Below are 22,260 nucleotides of genomic sequence, written 5' to 3'. Positions count from 1 at the left end.
GTCCAGATGAATCCCAAGATTTTGGGGGTCAAATCCAGGGCGGTCCCAGGGATTTTGGGGGTCATAATCCAGTGTGATCCCTTGGTTTGGGGGGTCCCAGGGATTTTGGGGGGTCCCAGTCCAGGGGGATCCCCGGATTTGGGGGATTTTGGGGGTCCCAGTTCAAGAAGATTCCAAAATTTGGGGTTCCCAGGGATTTGGGGGATTTTGGGGGTCCCAGTGCAAAGAGATCCCAAAATTTGGGGCTCCCAGAGATTTTGGGGGGGGTCCCAGGAATTTGGGGGATTTTGGGGGGTCCCAATCCAGTGTGATCCCTGGATTTGGGGGGTCCCAGGAATTTTGGGGGATCCCATTCCAAGGCACCCAACACCCCCTGGAACATCCCCCCATGTCCCAAACCTTGTCTTCATTCAATATCTTTATTTTTAACCTCAGATTTAGAAAGGACAAAGAGAAATAAAAAGAAAATTCAGGGGAGCCAGGAGGAGGAGGAGGAGGAGGAACCTTCAGCCAGGTGTGCTCCAAACCTGGATCTCCTGGGTTCTGCCCACCGGGGACCATCCAGAGCTGATCCTCCCATGGTGGAGAAGACATCCAAACCTATCTAGTGTTGCTTAAAACCACTAAAAGATGGAAAAAATGAGATTTTTTTGGGTCAGAAGTTGACAAATCCAGGAGGATGAGGAACCTTCACCCAGGTGTCCTCCAAACCTGCGTTCTGCCCACTGGGGACCATCCAGAGCAGGTCCTCCCATGGTGGAGAAGACATCCAAACCTATCTGGTGTTGCTTAAAACCACTAAAAGATGGAAAAAAATGAGATTTTTCTGGGTCAGAAGTTGACAAATTGAGGTGGATGAGGAACCTTCACCCAGGTGTCCTCCAAACCTGTGTTCTGCCCACCGGGGACCATCCGGAGCAGGTCCTCCCATGGTGGAGAAGACATCCAAACCTATCTGGTGTTGCTTAAAACCACCAAAAGATGGAAAAAATGAGATTTTTTTTGGTCAGAAGGTGACAAATCCAGGAGGATGTAGAACCTTCAGCCAAGAGGGTTCCTCCCACCTGGGCTCACTGGGGACCATCCAGAGCAGATCCTCCCATGGTGGAGAAGACATCCAAACCTATCTAGTGTTGCTTAAAACCACCAAAAGATGGAAAAAATGAGATTTTTCTGGGTCAGAAGTTGACAAATTGAGGTGGATGAGGAACCTTCACCCAGGTGTCCTCCAAACCTGGATCTCCTGGGTTCCTCCCACCTGGGCTCACTGGGGATCCATCCATCATGGGAGATGGATTGATGGTGGAGAAGACATTCAAGTGTTGCTGAAGACCACCAAAAGATGGAAAAAATGAGAATTTTTTTTGGGTCAGAAGGTGACAAATCCAGGAGGATGAGAAGCCCCCAGCCAGGTGTCTTCTCAACCTGGATCAAGAGGGTTCACTGGGGACCATCCAGAGCAGATCCTCCCATGGTGGAGAAGACCTCCAAACCTATCTAGTGTTGCTTAAAACCACTAAAAGATGGAAAAAAATGAGATTTTTTTGGGTCAGAAGTTGACAAATCCAGGAGGATGTAGAACCTTCAGCCAGGTGTCCTCCAAACCTGGATCAAGAGGGTTCCTCCCACCTGGGCTCACTGGGGACCAATCCATCATGGGAGATGGATTGATGGTGGAGAAGACATTCAAGTGTTGCTGAAGACCACCAAAAGATGGAAAAAAATGAGATTTTTTTGGGTCAGAAGTTGACAAATCCAGGAGGATGTAGAACCTTCAGCCAAGAGGGTTCCTCCCACCTGGGCTCACTGGAGACCATCCAGAGCAGATCCTCCCATGGTGGAGAAGACCTCCAAGGCTATCTGGTGTTGCTGAACACCACCAAAAGATGGAAAAATGAGATTTTTCTGGATCAGAAGTTGACAAATTGAGGTGGATGAGGAACCTTCACCCAGGTGTCCTCCAAACCTGCGTTCTGCCCACCGGGGACCATCCACGTTGGGTTCTCCTGCGGACCACGGACCTGCAGCAGCTCCTGGAGCTCCTCCCGCGCCCTGCACCGATGTTTGACCAAGTTACAGCTCTGCGAGAAGCTCCTCCTGCACTGGGGACACACATAGGGCCGTTCCCCGGTGTGACACCTCTGGTGGGCCACCAGCCCCGAGCTCTGCGAGAAGCTCTTCCCACACTGCCCACACTCGTAGGGCCGTTCTCCAGTGTGGGTCCTGTGGTGGACAATCAGGCTGAAGCTGGCGCTGAAGCTCTTCCCGCACTGCCAGCACACGTAGGGACGTTCTCCGGTGTGGGTCCTCCTGTGCTTGACCAGCGTGGAGTTGTGCTTGAATCCCACCCCACAGTCAGGACAGCGGAAGGGTCTCTCGTCCGTGTGGACGCGCTGGTGGAGCAGGAGGTCGGACGCGGTGTGGAAGCTCTTCCAGCACTGGTCACACTCGTAGGGCCTCTCCCCGGTGTGGATGCGCTGGTGGACCACCAGGGCTGAGCTGCTCTTGAAGCTCCTCCCGCAGTCGGGGCAGCAAAACGGCCGCTCCTCGGCGTGGCTGCGCTGGTGCTTGAGGAGCGTGGTGGTGGTGTAGAACCTCTGGTGGCACTGGGCACACTCGTAGGGCCTCTCCTCAAGGTGGTCCCTCTGGTGGATGACCAGGTTGGAGCTCTCACTGAAGTTCTCCTCACACTCCTCAGCATGGTCCTTCTGGTGGATGACCAGGCTGGAGCTCTCATTGAAGTTCTTACACTCATAGGGTTTCTCCTCAACACGGTCCTTCTGGTGGATGATCAGGCTGGAGCTCTTGCTGAAGTTCTCCTCACACTCCTCAGTGTGGTCCCTCTGGTGGATGATCAGCCTGGAGCTCCCACTGAAGTTCTCCTCAGCGTGGTCCCTCTGGTGGATGACCAGGCTGGAGCCCTCACTGAAGTTCTCCTCAACGTGGTCCCTCTGGTGGATGACCAGGCTGGAGCTCCCACTGAAGTTCTCCTCACACTCGTAGGGTCTCTCCTCAGACCTCTGGTGGACAATCAGGCTGGAGCTCTCATTGAAGTTCTCACACTTGTAGGGTTTCTCCTCAGCATGGTCCCTCTGGTGGACGATCAGGCTGGAGCTCTCATTGAAGTTCTTACACTCATAGGGTTTCTCCTCAACACGGTCCTTCTGGTGGACAATCAGCCTGGAGCTCTCATTAAGGTTCTCCTCAGCGTGGTCCTTCTGGTGGATAACCAGCCTGGAGCTCTCATTGAAGTTCTCACACTCATAGGGTTTCTCCTCAGCGTGGTCCCTCTGGTGGATGATCAGCCTGGAGCTCCTACTGAAGTTCTCCTCACACTCCTCAGCGTGGTCCTTCTGGTGGATGACCAGGCTGGAGCTCTCACTGAAGTTCTCCTCAGCGTGGTCCTTCTGGTGGATAACCAGCCTGGAGCTCTCATTGAGGTTCTCCTCAGCGTGGTCCTTCTGGTGGATGACCAGGCTGGAGCTCCCACTGAAGTTCTCCTCACACTCCTCAGCATGGTCCTTCTGGTGGATGACCAGGTTGGAGCTCTCGCTGAAGTTCTCCTCACACTCCTCAGCATGGTCCTTCTGGTGGATGACCAGGCTGGAGCTCTCACTGAAGTTCTCCTCACACTCGTAGGGTCTCTCCTCAGACCTCTGGTGGACAATCAGCCTGGAGCTCTCATTGAAATTCTCCTCAGTGTGGTCCTTCTGGTGGATGATCAGGCTGGAGCTCTCATTGAAGTTCTCACACTCGTAGGGTTTCTCCTCAGCATGGTCCCTCTGGTGGATGACCAGGCTGGAGCTCCCACTGAAGTTCTCCTCGGCGTGGTCCTTCTGGTGGATGATCAGCCTGGAGCTCCCACTGAAGTCCTCACACCTCTCCTCAGCATGGTCCTTCTGGTGGATGACCAGCCTGGAGCTCCCACTGAAGTTCTCCTCACGCTCCTCACTGTGGATGAACCGGGCTTTCACCACCTTGGAGTTGTCACTGAAGATCTGCCCACACTCCAGAAGGTGGAACGGCTTCTCCTCCGCGTGTGAGCGCTGGTGCACCACGAGCTCCCCGACGCTCTTGAACCTCCGACTGCACTGCTCACACTCGTAGGGTTTCTCCTCAACATGGTCCTTCTGGTGGATCACCAGCCTGGAGCTCTTGCTGAAGTTGTGACACTCATAGGGTTTCTCCTCAGCTTGGTCCTTCTGGTGGACGATCAGGCTGGAGTTCCCACTGAAGTTCTCACACCTCTCCTCAGTGTGGTCCTTCTGGTGGATGACCAGCCTGGAGCTCCCACTGAAGTTCTCCTCACACTCCTCAGCATGGTCCCTCTGGTGGATGATCAGGCTGGAGCTCTCACTGAAGTTCTCCTCACACTCGTAGGGTCTCTCCTCAACATGGTCCCTCTGGTGGACAATCAGCCTGGAGCTCCCACTGAAGTTCTCCTCACACTCCTCAGCATGGTCCCTCTGGTGGATGATCAGGCTGGAGCTCTCATTGAGGTTCTCCTCAGCGTGGTCCTTCTGGTGGATGACCAGCCTGGAGCTCCCACTGAAGTTCTCCTCAGCATGGTCCCTCTGGTGGATGATCAGCCTGGAGCTCTCACTGAAGTTCTCCTCACACTCCTCAGTGTGGTTCCTCTGGTTGATGACCAGGCTGGAGCTCTTGCTGAAGTTGTGACACTCATAGGGTTTCTCCTCAGCATGGTCCTTCTGGTGGACGATCAGGCTGGAGTTCCCACTGAAGTTCTCACACCTCTCCTCAGTGTGGTCCTTCTGGTGGATGATCAGTCTGGAGCTCTCACAGAAGTTCTTCTCAGCATGGTCCTCCTGGTGGATGACCAGGCTGGAGCTCTCACTGAAGTTCTCCTCGCACTCCTCAGCATGGTCCCTCTGGTGGATGACCAGGCTGGAGCTCTCACTGAAGTTCTCCTCAGCATGGTCCTTCTGGTGGACAATCAGCCTGGAGCTCCCACTGAAGTTCTCCTCACGCTCCTCACTGTGGATGAACCGGGCTTTCACCAGCTTGGAGTTGTCACTGAAGGTCTGCCCACACTCCAGAAGGTGGAACGGCTTCTCCTCCGCGTGTGAGCGCTGGTGCACCACGAGCTCCCCGACGCTCTTGAACCTCCGACTGCACTGCTCGCACTCGTAGGGCTTCTCCCCAGCGTGGCTCCTCTGGTGGACAATCAGGTTGGAGCTGTTGGTGAAGCCCTTCCCGCACTGAGGACACTCGTAGGGACGTTCTCCAGTGTGGCTCCTGTGGTGGACAATCAGCTGCGAGCTCCTGCTGAAGCTCTTCCCGCACACCCCGCACTCGTAGGGCCTCTCCCCGGTGTGGTTCCTCTGGTGGACCACCAGGTAGGAGCTGGTGCTGAAGCTCTTCCCGCACTGCCCGCACACGTAGGGACGTTCCCCGGTGTGGATCCTCCGGTGGGTGGTGAGCGTGGAGTTCTCCCTGAATCCCTTCCCACAGTCGGGACAGCGGAACGGCCGCTCCTCGCTGTGGATCCTCTGGTGACCACGGAGCGTGGAGCTGCTCTGGAACCTCTTCTTGCACACGTCGCACTCGTAGGGTCGTTCCCCGGTGTGGTTCCTCTGGTGGACGATCAGGTGGGAGCTGGTGCTGAAGCTCTTCCCGCACAGCCCGCACTCGTAGGACCTCTCGCCGTTGTGGATCTTCTGGTGGACGATCAGGTAGGACCTGGTGTTGAAGCTCTTCCCGCACACCCCACACATGTAGGGACGTTCTCCCGTGTGGATCCTGTGGTGGCGGATCAGGGATGATCTCCACTTGAAGCTCTTCCCACACTCCGAGCACCTGTGGGGCTTCTCCTCCCCACCCTGGAGCTGCTCATGGACCTCCAGCTCGGCCTCTGCCACCGGCTCCTCGCTGCTCTCCATGCTCAGCTCCTGCTCGGGGGGAGCAAGGACAAGGACACGATGGGATTTGCCCCATGGGGACAAGGACACGATGGGATTTGCCCCCACGGGGACAAGGACACGATGGGATTTGCCCCCGTGTGGACAAGGACACGATGGGATTTGCCCCGTGGGGACAAGGACACGATGGGATTTGCCCCCACGGGGACAAGGACACGATGGGATTTGCCCCTATGGGGACAAGGACACGATGGGATTTGGGATTTGCCCCACAATTCAGGATGGGATTTGCCCCACAAGGACAGGATGGAATTTAGGATTTGACCCACAGGGACAAGTTCAGGACAGGATTTGCCCCACAATTAAGGACGGGATTTGCCCCAGAAGTTCAGGATGGAATTTGCCCCACAAGGACAGGATGGAATTTGGGATTTGCCCCACAAGGACAAGGACACGATGGGATTTGCCCCCGTGGGGACAAGGACACGATGGGATTTGCCCCCGTGGGGACAAGGACACGGTGGGATTTGCCCCCATGGGGACAAGGACACGATGGGATTTGGGATTTGCCCCACAATTCAGGATGGCATTTGGGACTTGCCCCACAAGGACAGGATGGGATTTGGGATTTGCCCCAAAATTCAGGATGGGATTTGCCCCACAAGGACAGGATGGAATTTGGGATTTGCCCCACAAGGACAAGTTCAGGACGGGATTTGCCCCACAATTAAGGATGGGATTTGCCTCACAAGTTCAGGATGGGATTTGCCCCACAAGGACAAGGACAGGACGGGATTTGCCCCACAATTCAGGATGGGATTTGGGATTTGCCCCACAGCTGAGGATGGGATTTGCCCCACAGGTTCAGGACGGCATTTGGGATTTGCCCCACAAGGACACAATGGGATTTGCCCCCGTGGGGACAAGGACACGATGGGATTTGCCCCACAATTCAGGAAGGGATTTGGGATTTGCCCCACAACTGAGGATGGGATTTGCCCCACAGGTTCAGGAAGGGATTTGCCCCACAATTCAGGACGGCATTTGGGATTTGCCCCACAAGGACACGATGGGATTTGCCCCTATGGGGACAAGGACACGATGGGATTTGCCCCCACGAGGACAAGGACACGATGGGATTTGCCCCTATGGGGACAAGGACATGATGGGATTTGCCCCCACAGGGACATGGACACGATGGGATTTGGGATTTGCCCCACAATTCAGGATGGGATTTGCCCCACAAGGACAGGATGGAATTTGGGATTTGCCCCACAGGGACAAGTTCAGGATGGGATTTGCCCCACAATTAAGGACGGGATTTGCCCCACAAGTTCAGGATGGGATTTGGGATTTGCCCCACAACTGAGGATGGGATTTCCCCCACAGGTTCAGGATGGGATTTGCCCCACAATTCAGGACGGCATTTGGGATTTGCCCCACAAGGACAGGATGGGATTTGCCCCCGTGGGGACAAGGACACGATGGGATTTGCCCCACAATTCAGGATGGGATTTGCCCCACAGGTTCAGGAAGGGATTTGCCCCACATCCAGCATGGGATTTACCCCACAATTAAGGGTGGGATTTGGGATTTGCCCCACAATTCAGGATGGGATTTGCCCCACAAGGACAAGGACAGGATGGGATTTGCCCCACAATTCAGGAAGGGATTTGGGATTTGCCCCACAATTAAGGATGGGATTTACCCCACAAGTTCAGGAAGGGATTTGCCCCACAATTCAGGATGGCATTTGGGATTTGCCCCCATCCCAGGACAGGATTTGCCCCCACGCCCCCATTTGCCCCCCGCAGGCCGAGCTGGCAGCTGCCCCAGCACACAGAGGGTTAAAAGGGTCCTTGCCTTCCTCGAGATTTCCTGAAAAATCTCTTTTTTTAGGGTTTTTTCCCCTCTCCTGAGCAGCTCAGGAGCCTCTGAGGAAAAGATAAACAAGAATTATCTGCGGCTGCGGAATGCAAGAGGCGCGGCCGGGATTGGGCCGCACTGGTTGTTTTTAATTTGTTTTTAATTAATTTGTTTCTAATTCATGGCCAATCACGGGGAGCAGGCTCGGATTCTCTCAGGGTCAGCAGCTTTTGTTATCGTTCCTTTCAGGATTTTTTCCTTTTGAGCCTTCTAAAGAAATCTTTCCTTCTATTTTTAGTATGGTTTTAATGTATAATTTACTTTTAAAATAATATATATCTTTAAATATACAATTTTAAATATTAGCTATATTAATACATACAGTTCTATTAAATTATTTTCTTTAAATACAATATATATCTTAAAAATATAATTTAAATTAATATATTAATATGTATAGTTTTAATATATAATTCTCCTTAAATATAAAACAATATAAAAAGATAATAAACACATTTTAATTAATATATTAATATATATAATTTAATTATATTATTTTCTTTTAATATAATATATATCATAAAATAAAGAATATATTTTAAAGTAAGACATATTGTTTTTATATATAATTTTCTCTTATTATAATATATATAAAATAATAAATATAATTTTAATTAAGATCTATATTAATATCTATAGTTTTAATAAATAATTATCTTTTAATATATATCATAAAATAACAACTATAATTCTAATTAATATATATATACTATTAATATTTTTTATTTTAATATATCTATCATAAAAATATATTTTAGATAATATATATTATAATATAGAGAGTTTTAGTATATAACTTTCTTTTTATATAATATCTATCATAAAATAATAAATTTTAATGTAATATACATCATAAAATAATAAATCAGCCCCATAAAATAATAATAACTAATACAAAATAATAAATCAGCGCTCCCAGTTCCCTCCCAGCGCTCCCAGTTCATTCCCAGCGCTCCCAGTTCCCTCCCAGCGCTCCCAGTATCGCTCCCAGTTCATTCCCAGCGCTCCCAGTAAGACCGAGCTCCCCCATCCGCGCTCACCTGCGCGCTCCGGGGCTGATGCGGCCGCTCTTCCTCCCGCTCCTCCTCTTCCTCTGTCCCTCCTCTTCCTCCTCCTGGTCCCCCGTGTCCCTCCTCCTCCTCCTCCTCCTCCTCCTGGTCCCCCGTGTCCCTCCTCCTCCTCCTCCTGGTCCCCCGTGTCCCTCCTCCACCTCCTCTTCCTCCTCCTCTCGCCCTCGCTCCTCCTTTCCTTCCTCCTCTGTCCCTCCTCTTCCTCCCGCTCCTCCTTCTCTCCCTCCTCTCTGCCCTGGGAGCGATACTGGGAGCGCTGGGGGCGATACTGGGAGCGCTGGGAGGGAACTGGGAGCGCTGGGAATGAACGGCGAGCGCTGGGAGGGAACTGGGAGCGCTGGGGGCGATGCTGGGAGCGCTGGAATCGAACTGGGAGCGTTGGGAGGGAACTGGGAGCGCTGGGAATGAACTGGGAGCGCTGGGGGCGATACTGGGAGCGCTGGGAGCGATAATGGGAGCGAACTGGGAGCGATGGGAGCGCTGGGAGAGAACTGGGAGCGCTGGGACCGAAACTGGGAGCGCTGGGAGCGATACTGGGAGCGCTGGGGGCGATACTGGGAGGGATGGGAGCGAACTGGGAGCGCTGGGGCCGATACTGGGCGCGCTGGGAGGGAACTGGGAGCGATACTGGGAGCGCTGGGAGCGATACTGGGAGCGCTGGGAGGGAACTGGGAGCGAAGAGCGCCGGGCGGGGCCGGCCTGAATGGGCGTGGTTATGCAAATCCAGGAGCGATCGCGCGCTGCGATTGGTGGGCGGGAGGAGCGCGGGGTTTGCTCGGTGACGTCGTGGCCGGGTTTGGGGGGGGCGGAGCGTTCAGTGAGAGGGGAGCGAGAATGGGAATGGGGACAAGGAATGGGGACAGGGAATGGGAAAGGGGACAGGGAATGGGAAATGGGGACAGGGAATGCAGACAGGGAGTGGGAAATGGGGACAGGGAATGCAGACACGGAGCGGGAATGGGGACAGGGAATGGGAAATGGGGACAGGGAATGGGAAATGAGGACAGGGAATGCAGACACGGAGCGGGAATGGGGACAGGGAATGGGAAATGGGGACAGGGAATGCAGACACGGAGCGGGAATGGGGACAAGGAATGGGAAATGGGGACAGGGAATGGGAAATGGGGACAAGGAATGCAGACACGGAGCGGGAATGGGGACAAGGAATGGGGAAAGGGAATGGGAAATGGGGACAGGGAATGCAGACAGGGAGTGGGAATGGGGACAGGGAATGGGAATGGAACCGGGAATGCAGACAGGGAGCGGGGATGGGGACAGGGAATGGGAAAGGGGACCGGGAATGGAAACCGGGAATGGGGACCGAGAGTTGGGAGAGGGATTGGGAATGGGAACCATGGGGTGCCCAAAGTCCTGAGGAAACCCCAAATCCATCCCAGGAACCCTCAACTCCCTCTGGCCCAGCATCCCCCTCATCCCCTGGAAGATGCCCCCATGTCCCAAACCTCGTCTTCGTTTAATATCTTTTATTTCTAAACTCAGATTTAAAAAGCACAAAGAGAAATGAAGAGAAAATCCAGGCCACGGGGAGCCAGAAGGATGTGGAGCCCCCAGCCAGGTGTGCTCCAAACAGGGATCACCTGTGCTCTGCCCACCTGGGATCACCCAGAGCTCTGAGACCATTGGAGCTGGACCAGATCACAAAGTTCTTCCCACCGAGGGTGGACTCTAATGCTGGGTGCGTTGGTGCTTGGCCAAGGCGAAGTTCCTGGAGAAGCTCTTCTCGCAGTGGGGACACTTGTAGGGCTTCTCCCCAGTGTGGGTGAGCTGGTGCTTGCGGAGTTCGCTGCTGCTCACAAAACTCTTCTGGCACTGATCACACTCGTAGGGCTTCTCCCCAGTGTGGCCCCTCAGGTGGACAGTCAGGCCGGAGCTGTGTCTCAAGCGCTTCCCACACTGATCACACTCGTAGGGCTTCTCCCCAGTGTGCATTCTCAGGTGGATAGTCAGGCCGGAGCTGTGTCTGAAGCGCTTCCCACACTGATCACACTCGTAGGGTCTCTCCCCGGTGTGCGTTCTCAGGTGGACAGTCAGGTGGGAGCTGGAGGTGAAGCCCTTCCCACACTGGGGACACTTGTGGGGTCTCTCCCCGGTGTGGATCCTCCTGTGTTTGACCAGACCTGACTTGCGCTTGAATCCCAATCTACATTCGGGACAGCGGAAGGGTTTCTCATCCGTGTGGATGCGCTGGTGCATGAGGACTTCAGACGAGGTGGAACAGACCTTCTGGCACTGATCACACTTGTAGGGTCTCTCCCCGGTGTGGATCCTCCTGTGTTTGACGAGGGTTGACTTCTCTTTGAATCCCACCCCACATTCGGGACAGCTGAAGGGCCTCTCATCCGTGTGGATGCGCTGGTGCTTGAGGAGATCAGACGAGGTGTAAAAGCCCTTCTGGCACTGATCACACTTGTAGGACCTCTCCCCGGTGTGGCTCCTCAGGTGGACAGTCAGGCTGGAGCTGTCTCTGAAGCCCTTCCCACACTGATCACACTCGTAGGGTCTCTCCCCGGTGTGGATACGCTGATGGATGATAAGGGTGCTGCTGTGCTTGAAGCCCTTCCCACAGTGATCACACTCGTAGGGCCTCTCCCCGGTGTGGATGCGCCGGTGCCTGTGGAGGTGGGAGACGGTTTTGAAGCCCATCCCGCAGTCGGGGCACTGGAAGGGCCTCTCGTCCGTGTGTGAGCGCTGGTGCACCAGGAGATCACGGCTACTCATAAAGCTCTTCTGGCATTGGTCACACTGGTAGGGCTGCTCCCCCGTGTGGCTCCTCAGGTGCACAGTCAGTTCAGGCCTACACCTGAAGCTCTTCCCACACTGATCACACTTGTAGGGTCTCTCCCCGGTGTGGATACGCTGGTGGGTGATGAGGTTGCTGTTGTGCTTGAAGCCCTTCCCACACTGATCACACTCGTAGGGCCTCTCCCCGGTGTGGATCATCCGGTGCCTGTTCAGGGTGGAGACGCGGTTGAAGCGCTTCCCGCAGTCGGGGCACTGGAAGGGCCTCTCGTCCGTGTGTGAGCGCTGGTGCACCACAAGATCAGAGCTGCTCAAAAAGCTCTTCTGGCACTGGTCACACTCGTAGGGTCGCTCCCCCGTGTGGATTCTGCAATGCTGCATCAGGTTGGATCTCCACCTGAAGCTCTTCCCACACTCGGAGCACTTGTGGGGCTTCTCCTCCCCTCCCTGGAGCTGCTCACGGGGCCCCAGCTCGGATCTCTGAGCCCCTCCATGGCCCAGGCTGGCTCTTTCCCCCTCGGATCCCCGCGCTCTGCCTTTGCAGCCCCTCCTGCTCAGGGATCTCCGCGGCGTCTCCTCCCCGTTGGCTTCTCCCTGCCGAGCCGTGGAGCCGCTCCAAACGGCCTCTGCCACCGGCTCCTCGCTGCTCTCCATGCTCAGCTCCTGCTCGGGGGGAGCAAGGACAAGGACACGATGGGATTTGCCCCCACGGGGACAAGGACACGATGGGATTTGCCCCAATGGGGACAAGGACACGATGGGATTTACCCCCGTGGGGACAAGGACACGATGGGATTTGCCTCCCCTGCCCCCCACAAAAACCCTCCCGGAGCCCCCCGCGATGGGGTCGGGCCCAGCTCCCCCTCTCCGCTCACCTGCGGGCTCCGGGCGGCGATGCCGGCGGGGCCGGGGCAGCTGCGGCCGGAGCGGGGGAACCGCGTGGTGTTGGGGCGCCTCTTCCTCCCGCTCTTTCTTTTTCTTTGTCCCTCCTCTTCCTTTGTCCCTCCTCTTCCTTTGTCCCTCCTCTTCCTCCTCCTCCTTCTCCCCCTCCTCTTCCTCCCGCTCCTCCTCCGCTCCGAGTCCGGCCCGGGCAGCGCCGGCACCCAAAAACCGGCGGGGGAGAGGGCGTGGTTATGCAAATCTGAGGACGAGCGCGCTCTGCGATTGGTCGAAGGGAGGAGCGCGGGATTTGCTCGGTGACGCCATGTTGGGGGGGGTGCTGGAGCGTCCGGGGAGAGCGGAACGGGAATGGGGACCGGGAATGGGGACCGGGAATGGGGACAGAGAATAGGAACAGGAACCGGGAATGGGGACCGAGAATGGGGACAGGGACCGGAGACCGGGAATGGGAATGGAACCGGAAGTGCGGACAGGGAGCGGAATTGGGGACAGGGAATGGGGACCGGGAATGCGAACCAGGAACGGGAACACGAAATGGGGACCAGTATTGGGGACAGGGAGCGGGAATGGGACAGGGAATGGAGACCGGGAATGGGGACCCAGACTGGCGATAAGGACCGACAATGGGGACAGGGAATCGGGACCGTTGGGTTCCCAAAGCCAGGAGGAAACCCCAAATCTGTCCCAGGAACCCTCAACCCCCCCGGGCCAGCATCCCCCTCATCGCCTGGAATATCCTCCCATGTCCACATCCTCATCTTTGTTAGATATCTTTATTATTAATCTTGGATTTAAAAACATGTAGAATAATAACAAAGAGAAAAAAAAAGAATATCCAGGCTACGAGTAGCCAGGTGGATGTGGAGCCCCCAGCCAGGTGTCCTCCAAACTGGGATCACCTGGGCTCTTCCCACCGGGGCTCACTGGGGATCATCCAGCACAGACCATCCAGTGTGGGATGGAGCTGGAGCAGCTCACGGAGCTCTTCCCACCCAGGACTGCCCTCAGTGCTGGCTCTGTAGGTGTTTGGTCATGCCGCCGCTTGTGGTGAAGCCCTTCCCACACTGGGGACACTTGTGGGGTCTCTCCCCGGTGTGGATCCTCCTGTGTGTGACCAGAGTTGACTTGTGCTTGAATCCCACCCCGCATTCAGGACAGCGGAAGGGTTTCTCATCCGTGTGGATGCGCTGGTGCACAAGGAGATCAGACGAGGTGTAAAAGCTCTTCTGGCACTGATCACACTTGTAGGGCCTCTCCCCGGTGTGGATCCTCCTGTGTGTGACGAGGGTTGACTTCTCTTTGAATCCCACCCCACATTCGGGACAGCGGAAGGGCCTCTCGTCCGTGTGGATGCGCTGGTGACGGCGGAGCTCAGAGCTGCTCACGAACCTCTTCTGGCACTGCTCACACTCGTAGGGCCTCTCCCCGGTGTGGATACGCTGGTGCTTGAGGAGATGAGACGAGGTGTAAAAGCTCTTCTGGCACTGATCACACTTGTAGGGCCTCTCCCCGGTGTGGCTCCTCAGGTGCACAGTCAGTTCAGGCCTACACCTGAAGCTCCTCCCACACTGATCACACTTGTAGGGTCTCTCCCCGGTGTGGATACGCTGGTGGGAGATGAGGGTGCTGTTCTGCTTGAAGCCCTTTCCGCAGTCAGGGCAGTAGAAAGGCCTCAGCTCGGTGTGAATGAGCTGGTGACGGAGGAGATGGGAGGACCTGTCAAACCTTTTCTCGCACTGACCACACTCGTAGGGCCTCTCCCCGGTGTGGATGCGCCGGTGTGTGTTGAGGTGGGAGACGCTTTTGAAGCGCTTCCCGCAGTCGGGGCACTGGAAGGGCCTCTCGTCCGTGTGTGAGCGCTGGTGCACCACGAGTTCTGAGCGGCTCCTAAAGCTCTTCTGGCACTGGTCACACTGGTACGGTCGCTCCCCCGTGTGGATTCTGCAATGCTGCATCAGGCAGGATCTGCGCTTGAAGCTCTTCCCACACTCGGAGCACTTGTGGGGCTTCTCCTCCCCTCCCTGGAGCTGCTCACGGGGCCCCAGCTCGGATCTCTGAGCCCCTCCATGGCCCAGGCTGGCTCTTTCCCCCTCGGATCCCCGCGCTCTGCCTTTGCAGCCCCTCCTGCTCAGGGATCTCCGCGGCTTCTCCTCCCCGTTGGCTTCTCCCTGCCGAGCCGTGGAGCCGCTCCAAACGGCCTCTGCCACCGGCTCCTCGCTGCTCTCCATGCTCAGCTCCTGCTCGGGGGGAGCAAGGACAAGGACACGATGGGATTTGCCCCCACGGGGACAAGGACACGATGGGATTTGCCTCCCCTGCCCCCCACAAAAACCCTCCCGGAGCCCCCCGCGATGGGGTCGGGCCCAGCTCCCCCTCTCCGCTCACCTGCGGGCTCCGGGCGGCGATGCCGGCGGGGCCGGGGCAGCTGCGGCCGGAGCGCGGGAACCGCGTGGTGTTGGGGCGCCTCTTCCCCCCGGTGTTTCTGTTTCGTTGCCCCTCCTCTTCCTTTGTCCCTCCTCGTTCTCCTTCTCCTTCTCCCCCTCCTCTTCCTCCCGCTCCTCCTCCGCTCCGAGTCCGGCCCGGGCAGCGCCGGCACCCAAAAGCAGGCGGGGAGCGAGGGCGTGGTTATGCAAATCTGAGAGCGATCGCGCGCTGGGATTGGTGGGAGGGAGGAGCGCAGGGTTTGCTCGCTGACGTCATGGCTGGGACCGGGACCGGGAATCGGGACCAGGAATGGGGACAGGGACCAGGAAGGAAAAGGGACCCTGTTGTGTTCTCAGGGCTCCCAGGATGGGGGAAGAGATTAAAGTTTTGACTCCGTGTTATCATTTTCAGAAAGCTCATTTATTATTTTATTATTGATATACTATATTAGAAGAAAATGCTATATTAGAACTCAAAAAAAATAGAGAAACGGATTTCATATGGAGGCTTGAAAGGAATGATAATAAAATCTTGTGAGTGACCAGAGAGTCTGAGACAGCTGAGCTTTGACTGGCCATTAATTACAAACAACCACATGAGACCAATCAAAGATGAAATGGCACCATTCCACAGCACCAGATAATTAGTGTTTAAATTTCGTTCTTGAGGTCTCTCAGCTTCTAAAGAGAAAAAGATCCTAAGGAAAAAATATTTTAATAAAATATATCTGTGACAGGAGCGTGAATACTGGACTGGGAATACAGGAGAGGGGCCGGGATTGGGATCAGGAATCAGAAAATGGGAACGGGACAGGGAATAGAGGAATGGGAACTGGGAACTGGAATCGGAAAATGGGAAAGGGACAGGGAATACGGGAATGGCAACCTGATAGAGAATATGGGACAGGATCAAGTATTGAACCAGGAATGGGATCTGGACTCGGATGAGAGCAGGATCCTGGACAGGGGACAGCAGGAACCAGGACGGGAGGACGTGGGGACACTGCCAGGGCAGGGGGTCCTTGATCTGCTGCCCCAGATGGAGCTGCTGGGCCTGGGGTGCCCAAAGCCCTGAGGAGCCCCCAAATCTGTCCCAGGCACCTTCAACTCCATGGACCCAGCATCCCCCTCATGGAAAAAATTACGGAAAAAATGACAGAAAAACTTTTTCTGGGGTCAGAAGTTGACAAATGTGCTCTCCATAATGGATTTCTGATCTTGGACTGCGGATGAGCTCAGGTGACCACGGGGAGCCAGGAGGATGTGGAGCCCCCAGCCAGGTGTCTTCTCAACAGGGATCAAGGGGGCTCTGCCCAGCTGGGCTCACTGGGGATGATCCAGCACGGATCCTCCCGTGTGAGATGGAGCTGGAGCAGCGCACGGAGCTCTTCCCACCCAGGGCTGCCCTCAGTGCTGCCTCTGTAGGTGTCCGGTCAAAGTGGAGGTTTTAGAAAAGCCCTTCCCACACTGATCACACTCGTGGGGTCTCTCCCTGCTGTGGATGCGCCGGTGCCTGATGAGGGCAGAGCTGAGCCTGAAGCCCTTCCCGCAGTCACGGCAGCGGAACGGCCTCACCTCGGTGTGGATGCGCTGGTGACTGAGGAGATGGGAGCTGCTCTGAAACCTCTTCGGGCACTGATCTCACTCCTGGGGCCTCTCCCCAGTGTGGCTCCTCAGGTGGACAGTCAGGTGGGAGCTGTGGGTGAAGCCCTTCCCACACTGGGGACACTGGTAGGGTCTCTCCCCGGTGTGGATGCGCCGGTGGACGGTGAGGTGGGAGCTGTGCTTGAATCCCACCCCACAATCGGGACAGCGGAAAGGTTTCTCATCCGTGTGGAGGCGCTGGTGGTTTAGGAGATGAGACGAGGTGTAAAAGCCCTTCTGGCACTGATCACACTTGAAGGGCCTCTCCCCAGTGTGGCTTCTGAGGTGGACAGTCAGCCTGGAGCTCTGGATGAAGCTCTTCCCACACTGGGGACACTCATAGGGCCTCTCACCGGTGTGGATGCTCCTCAGGTGGGCAGTCAGGTGGGAGCTCGCTCTGAAGCCCTTCCCACACTGGGGACACTGGTAGGGTCTCTCCCCGGTGTGGATGCGCCGGTGGGCGATGAGGTGGGAGTTGTGTTTGAATCCCACCCCACAATCGGGACAGCGGAAGGGCCTCTCGTCCGTGTGGATGCGGTGGTGACTGAGGAGATCAGACGAGGTGTAAAAGCCCTTCTGGCACTGATCACACTTGTAGGGCCTCTCCCCGGTGTGGCTCCTCAGGTGCACAGTCAGGCTGGAGCTGTCTATGAAGCTCTTCCCACACTGGGGACACTTGTAGGGCCTCTCCCCAGTGTGGCTCCTCAGGTGGACAGTCAGATGGGAGCTGTTTGTGAATCCCTTCCCACACTGGGGACACTGGTGGGGTCTCTCCCCGGTGTGAATGTGCCGGTGCCTGTTGAGGCGGGCGTTGCATGTGAAGCTCTGCCCGCAGTCACGGCAGTGGAACGGCCTCTCCTCGGTGTGGATGAGCTTGTGATGGAGGAGGTTGGTGCTGGTCAGGAACCTCTTATTGCACTGATCACACTCGTAGGGCCTCTCCCCGGTGTGGATGCGCCGGTGCCTGTAGAGGTGGGAGACTCTTTTGAAGTCCTTCCCACAGTCGGGGCACTGGAAGGGCCTCTCGTCCGTGTGTGAGCCCTGGTGCCCCACGAGATCAGAGCTGCTCACAAACCTCTTCTTGCACTGGTCACACTGGTAGGGTCGCTCCCCCGTGTGGCTCCTCTGGTGGCAAATCAGGTGGTGCTTGGACGTGTAGCTCTTCCCGCACTCCCCACACTCATAGGGCCTCTCCCCGGTGTGGCTCCTCAGGTGGGCACTCAGGGTGGAGCTGTGTCTGAAGCCCTTCCCACACTGGGGACACTCGTAGGGCCTCTCCCCGGTGTGGATGCGCCGGTGCTTGTTCAGGGTGGACTTTTGCCTGAAGCTCTGCCCGCAGTCTTGACAGTGGAACGGCCTCTCCCCGGTGTGGATGAGCTTGTGATGGAGGAGGTTGGTGCTGGTCAGGAACCTCTTATTGCACTGATCACACTTGTAGGGCCTCTCCCCGGTGTGGATGCGCCGGTGCCTGTTCAGGGTGGAGACGAGGTTGAAGCCCTTCCCGCAGTCGGGGCACTGGAAGGGCCTCTCGTCCGTGTGTGAGCGCTGGTGCACCAGGAGCTCAGAGCTGCTCACAAACCTCTTCTGGCACTGGTCACACTCGTAGGGTCGTTCCCCCGTGTGGGTTCTCTGGTGGGCTGAAAGGGTGGAACAATGTCTAAAGCTCTGCCCACACTCTCCACACTTATAGGGCTTCTCCCCGGTGTGGATTCGCTGGTGGACGACGAGGCTGGACCTTTCCCTGAATCCCTTTCCACAATCAGGACAGCAAAATGGCCGCTCGTTGGTGTGAATGCGCTGGTGACTTACGAGATCGGCCTTCGTGTAAAACCTCTGATGGCATTCAGCACATTCAAAGGGACTCTCCCCGGTGTGGCTCCTCAGGTGGACAGTCAGTTTGGACCTACACCTGAAGCTCTTCCCACACTCGGAGCACTTGTGGGGCTTCTCCTCCCCACCCTGGAGCTGCTCTTGGACCCGCAGCTCTGAGCTCTGACCCTGCTCCAGGCTGGGTTTTTCCCCCTCAGATCCCGTGTGGGTTCTCTGGTGCACAATCAGGCAGGATCTGCGCTTGAAGCTCTTCCCACACCCGGAGCACTTGTGGGGCTTCTCCTCCCCACCCTGGAGCTGCTCATGGGGCCCCAGCTCTGAGCTCTGAGCCCCTCCATGGCCCAGGCTGGCTCTTTCCCCCTCGGATCCCCGCGCTCTGCCTTTGCAGCCCCTCCTGCTCAGGGATCTCCGCGGCTTCTCCTCCCCGTTGGCTTCTCCCTGCCGAGCCGTGGAGCCGCTCCAAACGGCCTCTGCCACCGGCTCCTCGCTGCTCTCCATGCTCAGCTCCTGCTCGGGGGGAGCAAGGACAAGGACACGATGGGATTTGCCCCCGTGGGGAAAAGGACACGATGGGATTTGCCCCTATGGGGACAAGGACACGATGGGATTTGCCCCCGTGGGGACAAGGACACGATGGGATTTGCCCCCACGATGACAAGGACACGATGGGATTTGCCCCCCCTGCCCCCCACAAAAACCCTCCCGGAGCCCCCCGCGATGGGGTCGGGCCGAGCTCCCCCTCTCCGCTCACCTGCGGGCTCCGGGCGGCGATGCCGGCGGGGCCGGGGCAGCTGCGGCCGGAGCGCGGGAACCGCGTGGTGTTGGGGCGCCTCTTCCTCCCGGTGTTTCTGTTTCGTTGTCCCTCCTCTTCCTTTGTCCCTCCTCCTCCTTTGTCCCTCCTTTTCCTTTGTCCCTCCTCCTCCTCCCCCTCCTCTTCCTCCCCCTCCTCTTCCTCCCGCTCCTCCTCAGCTCCGAGTCCGGCCCGGGCAGCGCCGGCCCCCAAAAGCCGGCGGGGAAGAAGGGCGTGGTTATGCAAATCCCGTAGCGATCGCGCGCTGGGATTGGTGGGAGGGTGGAGCGCGGGGTTTGCTCGGTGACGTCACTGCGGGGGGGAGTTGGAGCGTCCGGAGACAGCGGCCGGGAATGGGGACCGGGAATGGGAACAGGGACCGGGAATCGGGACAAGGAATGGGGACTGGGAATGGGAATGGAACCGGAAATGCGGACAGGGAGCGGGACTGGGGACAGCGAATGGGAACAGGGAATGGGGACCAGTATTAGGGAGACAGATTGGGGATAAGGAGCGGGAATGGAAATGGGGACAGGGAATGGGGACCATGGGGAGCCCTAAGTTCTGGGGAAGCACCAAATCTGTCCCAGGAACCCTCAACTCCCTCTGGCCCAGCATACCCCTCATCCCCCCGAAGATCCTCCCATGTCCACATCCTCGTCTTGGTTCAACGTCTTTATTATTAGCCTCGGACTTAGAAACGTTTATGAAAACAACAAAGAGAAATAAAAAGAAAATCCAGGCCACGAGGAGCCAGGTGGATGTGGAGCCCCCAGCCAGGTGTGCGGCAAGCAGGAGTCAAAGGAGCTCTGCCCACCTGGGCTCACTGGGGACCATCCAGAGCAGATCCTCCCGTGTGCGATGGAGCTGGAGCAGCGCACGGAGCTCTTCCCAACCAGGGCTGCCCTCAGTGCTGGCTCTTCTGGTGTCTGTTCATGGTGCCGCTTGTGGTAAAGCTCTTCCCACACTGGGGACACTGGTAGGGTCTCTCCCCAGTGTGGATGCGCCGGTGGGTGATGAGGGTAGAGTTGTGCCTGAAGCCCTTCCCGCAGTCACGGCAGTGGAACGGCCTCTCCTCGCTGTGAATGAGCTGGTGGCTGAGGAGCTCGGAGCTGCTCAGGAACCTCATCTGGCACTGACCACACTCGTAGGGCCTCTCCCCGGTGTGAATGCGCCGGTGCTTGTTCAGGGTGGAGACGCGGTTGAAGCGCTTCCCGCAGTCGGGGCACTGGAAGGGCCTCTCGTCCGTGTGTGAGCGCTGGTGCACCAGGAGATCAGAGCTGCTCATAAAGCTCTTCTGGCACTGGTCACACTCGTAGGGTCGTTCCCCCGTGTGGCTCCTCAGGTGGGCTGAAAGGGTGGAGCTATCTCTAAAGCTCTTCCGACACTCCCCACACTCATAGGGCTTCTCCCCGGTGTGGATTCGCTGGTGGATCACGAGGCTGGACCTTTCCCTGAATGCCTTTCCACAATCGGGACAGCAAAATGGCCGCTCGTTGGTGTGAATGCGCTGGTGACGGACCAGATGGGCGCTGCTGTAAAACCTCTGATGGCATTCATCACACTCAAAGGGCCTCTCCCCGGTGTGGCTCCTCAGGTGGACAGTCAGGCTGGACCTCTTTCTGAATCTCTTCCCACACTGTGGACACTCATAGGGCCTCTCCCTGGTGTGGATACGCTGGTGGACGATGAGGTCGGACTTGTGTCTGAATCCCTTCCCACAATCAGGACAGCAGAACGGCCGCTCCTCGGTGTGAACCCACTGGTGACTACGAAGATTGGAGCTGCTCAAGAACATCTTGTTGCACACATCACACTCGTAGGGTCGTTCCCCCGTGTGGATTCTACAATGACGCATGAGGTAGCATCTCTGCTTGAAGCTCTTCCCACACTCGGAGCACTTGTGGGGCTTCTCCTCCCCACCCTGGAGCTGCTCACGGGGCCCCAGCTCGGATCTCTGAGCCCCTCCATGGCCCAGGCTGGCTCTTTCCCCCTCGGATCCCCGCGCTCTGCCTTTGCAGCCCCTCCTGCTCAGGGATCTCCGCGGCTTCTCCTCCCCGTTGGCTTCTCCCTGCCGAGCCGTGGAGCCGCTCCAAACGGCCTCTGCCACCGGCTCCTCGCTGCTCTCCATGCTCAGCTCCTGCTCGGGGGGAGCAAGGACAAGGACACGATGGGATTTGCCCCCATGGGGACAAGGACACGATGGGATTTGCCTCCCCTGCTCCCCACAAAAGCCCTCCCGGAGCCCCCCGCGATGGGGTCGGGCCCAGCTCCCCCTCTCCGCTCACCTGCGGGCTCCGGGCGGCGATGCCGGCGGGGCCGGGGAAGCTGCGGATGGAGCTGGGGAACCGCGTGGTGTTAGGTCGCCTCTTCCCCGCGGTGTTCCTGTTCCGTTGTCCCTCCTCTTCCTTCTTCTCCTTCTCCCCCTCCTCTTCCTCCCGCTCCTCCTCCGCTCCGAGTCCGGCCCGGGCAGCGCCGGCACCCAAAAGGAGGCGGGGAGCGAAGGCGTGGTTATGCAAATCAGGGAGCGATCGCACGTTCGGATTGGTGGGAGGGAGGTGAGCGGGGTTTGCTCGGTGACGCCTTGTTGGGGGGGTGCTGAACGTCCGGAGAGAGCGGAGCGGGAATGGGGACCGGGAATGGGGACAGAGAATAGGAACAGGAACCGGGAATGAGGACCGGGAATCGGGACAATGAATGGAGAGCGGGAATGGGAATGGAACCGGAAGTGCGGACAGGGAGCGGGATTGGCGACAGGGAATGGGGACCGGGAATGCGAACCAGGAACGGAAACACGAAATGGGGACCAGTATTGGGGACAGGGACCGGGAATGGGGACAGGGAATGGAGACCGGGAATGGGGACCCAGACTGGGGATAAGGACCGGCAATGGGAATGGGGACAGGGAATGGGGAGCGTTGGGTTCCCAAAGCCAGGAGGAAACCCCAAATCTGTCCCAGGAACCCTCAATTCCCTCTGGCCCAGCATACCCCTCACCCCCTGGAAGATCCCCCCATGTCCACATCGTCATCTTTGTT

At 57.0% G+C, this 22,260-nt stretch overlaps 3 protein-coding genes across 3 annotated transcripts; all 3 read right to left on the bottom strand.

The window, feature by feature from the left end:
* Positions 1-400: 400 nt before the first annotated feature.
* LOC102062681 (uncharacterized) lies at positions 401-12,972 on the bottom strand. The gene is made up of 5 exons (XM_074530115.1): positions 12,511-12,972; positions 10,716-12,298; positions 2,859-5,817; positions 1,426-2,660; positions 401-1,234 (listed from the first exon to the last, which is right to left on the bottom strand). Exons 2-4 carry the CDS (start codon positions 12,287-12,289, stop codon positions 1,911-1,913), a joined length of 5,283 nt encoding a protein of 1,760 aa, XP_074386216.1. The 5' UTR covers positions 12,290-12,298; positions 12,511-12,972; the 3' UTR covers positions 401-1,234; positions 1,426-1,910.
* On the bottom strand, positions 401-22,239 carry LOC141725984 (uncharacterized). The gene is made up of 5 exons (XM_074530149.1): positions 22,220-22,239; positions 21,511-21,820; positions 20,040-21,362; positions 1,426-1,629; positions 401-1,234 (listed from the first exon to the last, which is right to left on the bottom strand). Exons 1-3 carry the CDS (start codon positions 22,237-22,239, stop codon positions 20,130-20,132), a joined length of 1,563 nt encoding a protein of 520 aa, XP_074386250.1. The 3' UTR covers positions 401-1,234; positions 1,426-1,629; positions 20,040-20,129.
* On the bottom strand, positions 13,318-19,316 carry LOC141725954 (uncharacterized). The gene is given in 3 exon segments (XM_074530114.1): positions 13,318-14,552; positions 16,455-18,939; positions 19,184-19,316. Coding segments are annotated over 2 exon segments (3,489 nt in total). The 5' UTR covers positions 18,931-18,939; positions 19,184-19,316; the 3' UTR covers positions 13,318-13,539.
* Positions 22,240-22,260: the final 21 nt, after the last annotated feature.

Source organism: Zonotrichia albicollis, chromosome 32 (assembly GCF_047830755.1).
Source record: "Zonotrichia albicollis isolate bZonAlb1 chromosome 32, bZonAlb1.hap1, whole genome shotgun sequence".
NCBI classification, from domain to species: Eukaryota; Metazoa; Chordata; class Aves; order Passeriformes; family Passerellidae; genus Zonotrichia; species Zonotrichia albicollis.
The sequence above is the reverse complement of the archived record's forward strand: the minus strand, read 5'-3'. Positions and strand labels throughout refer to the sequence as shown.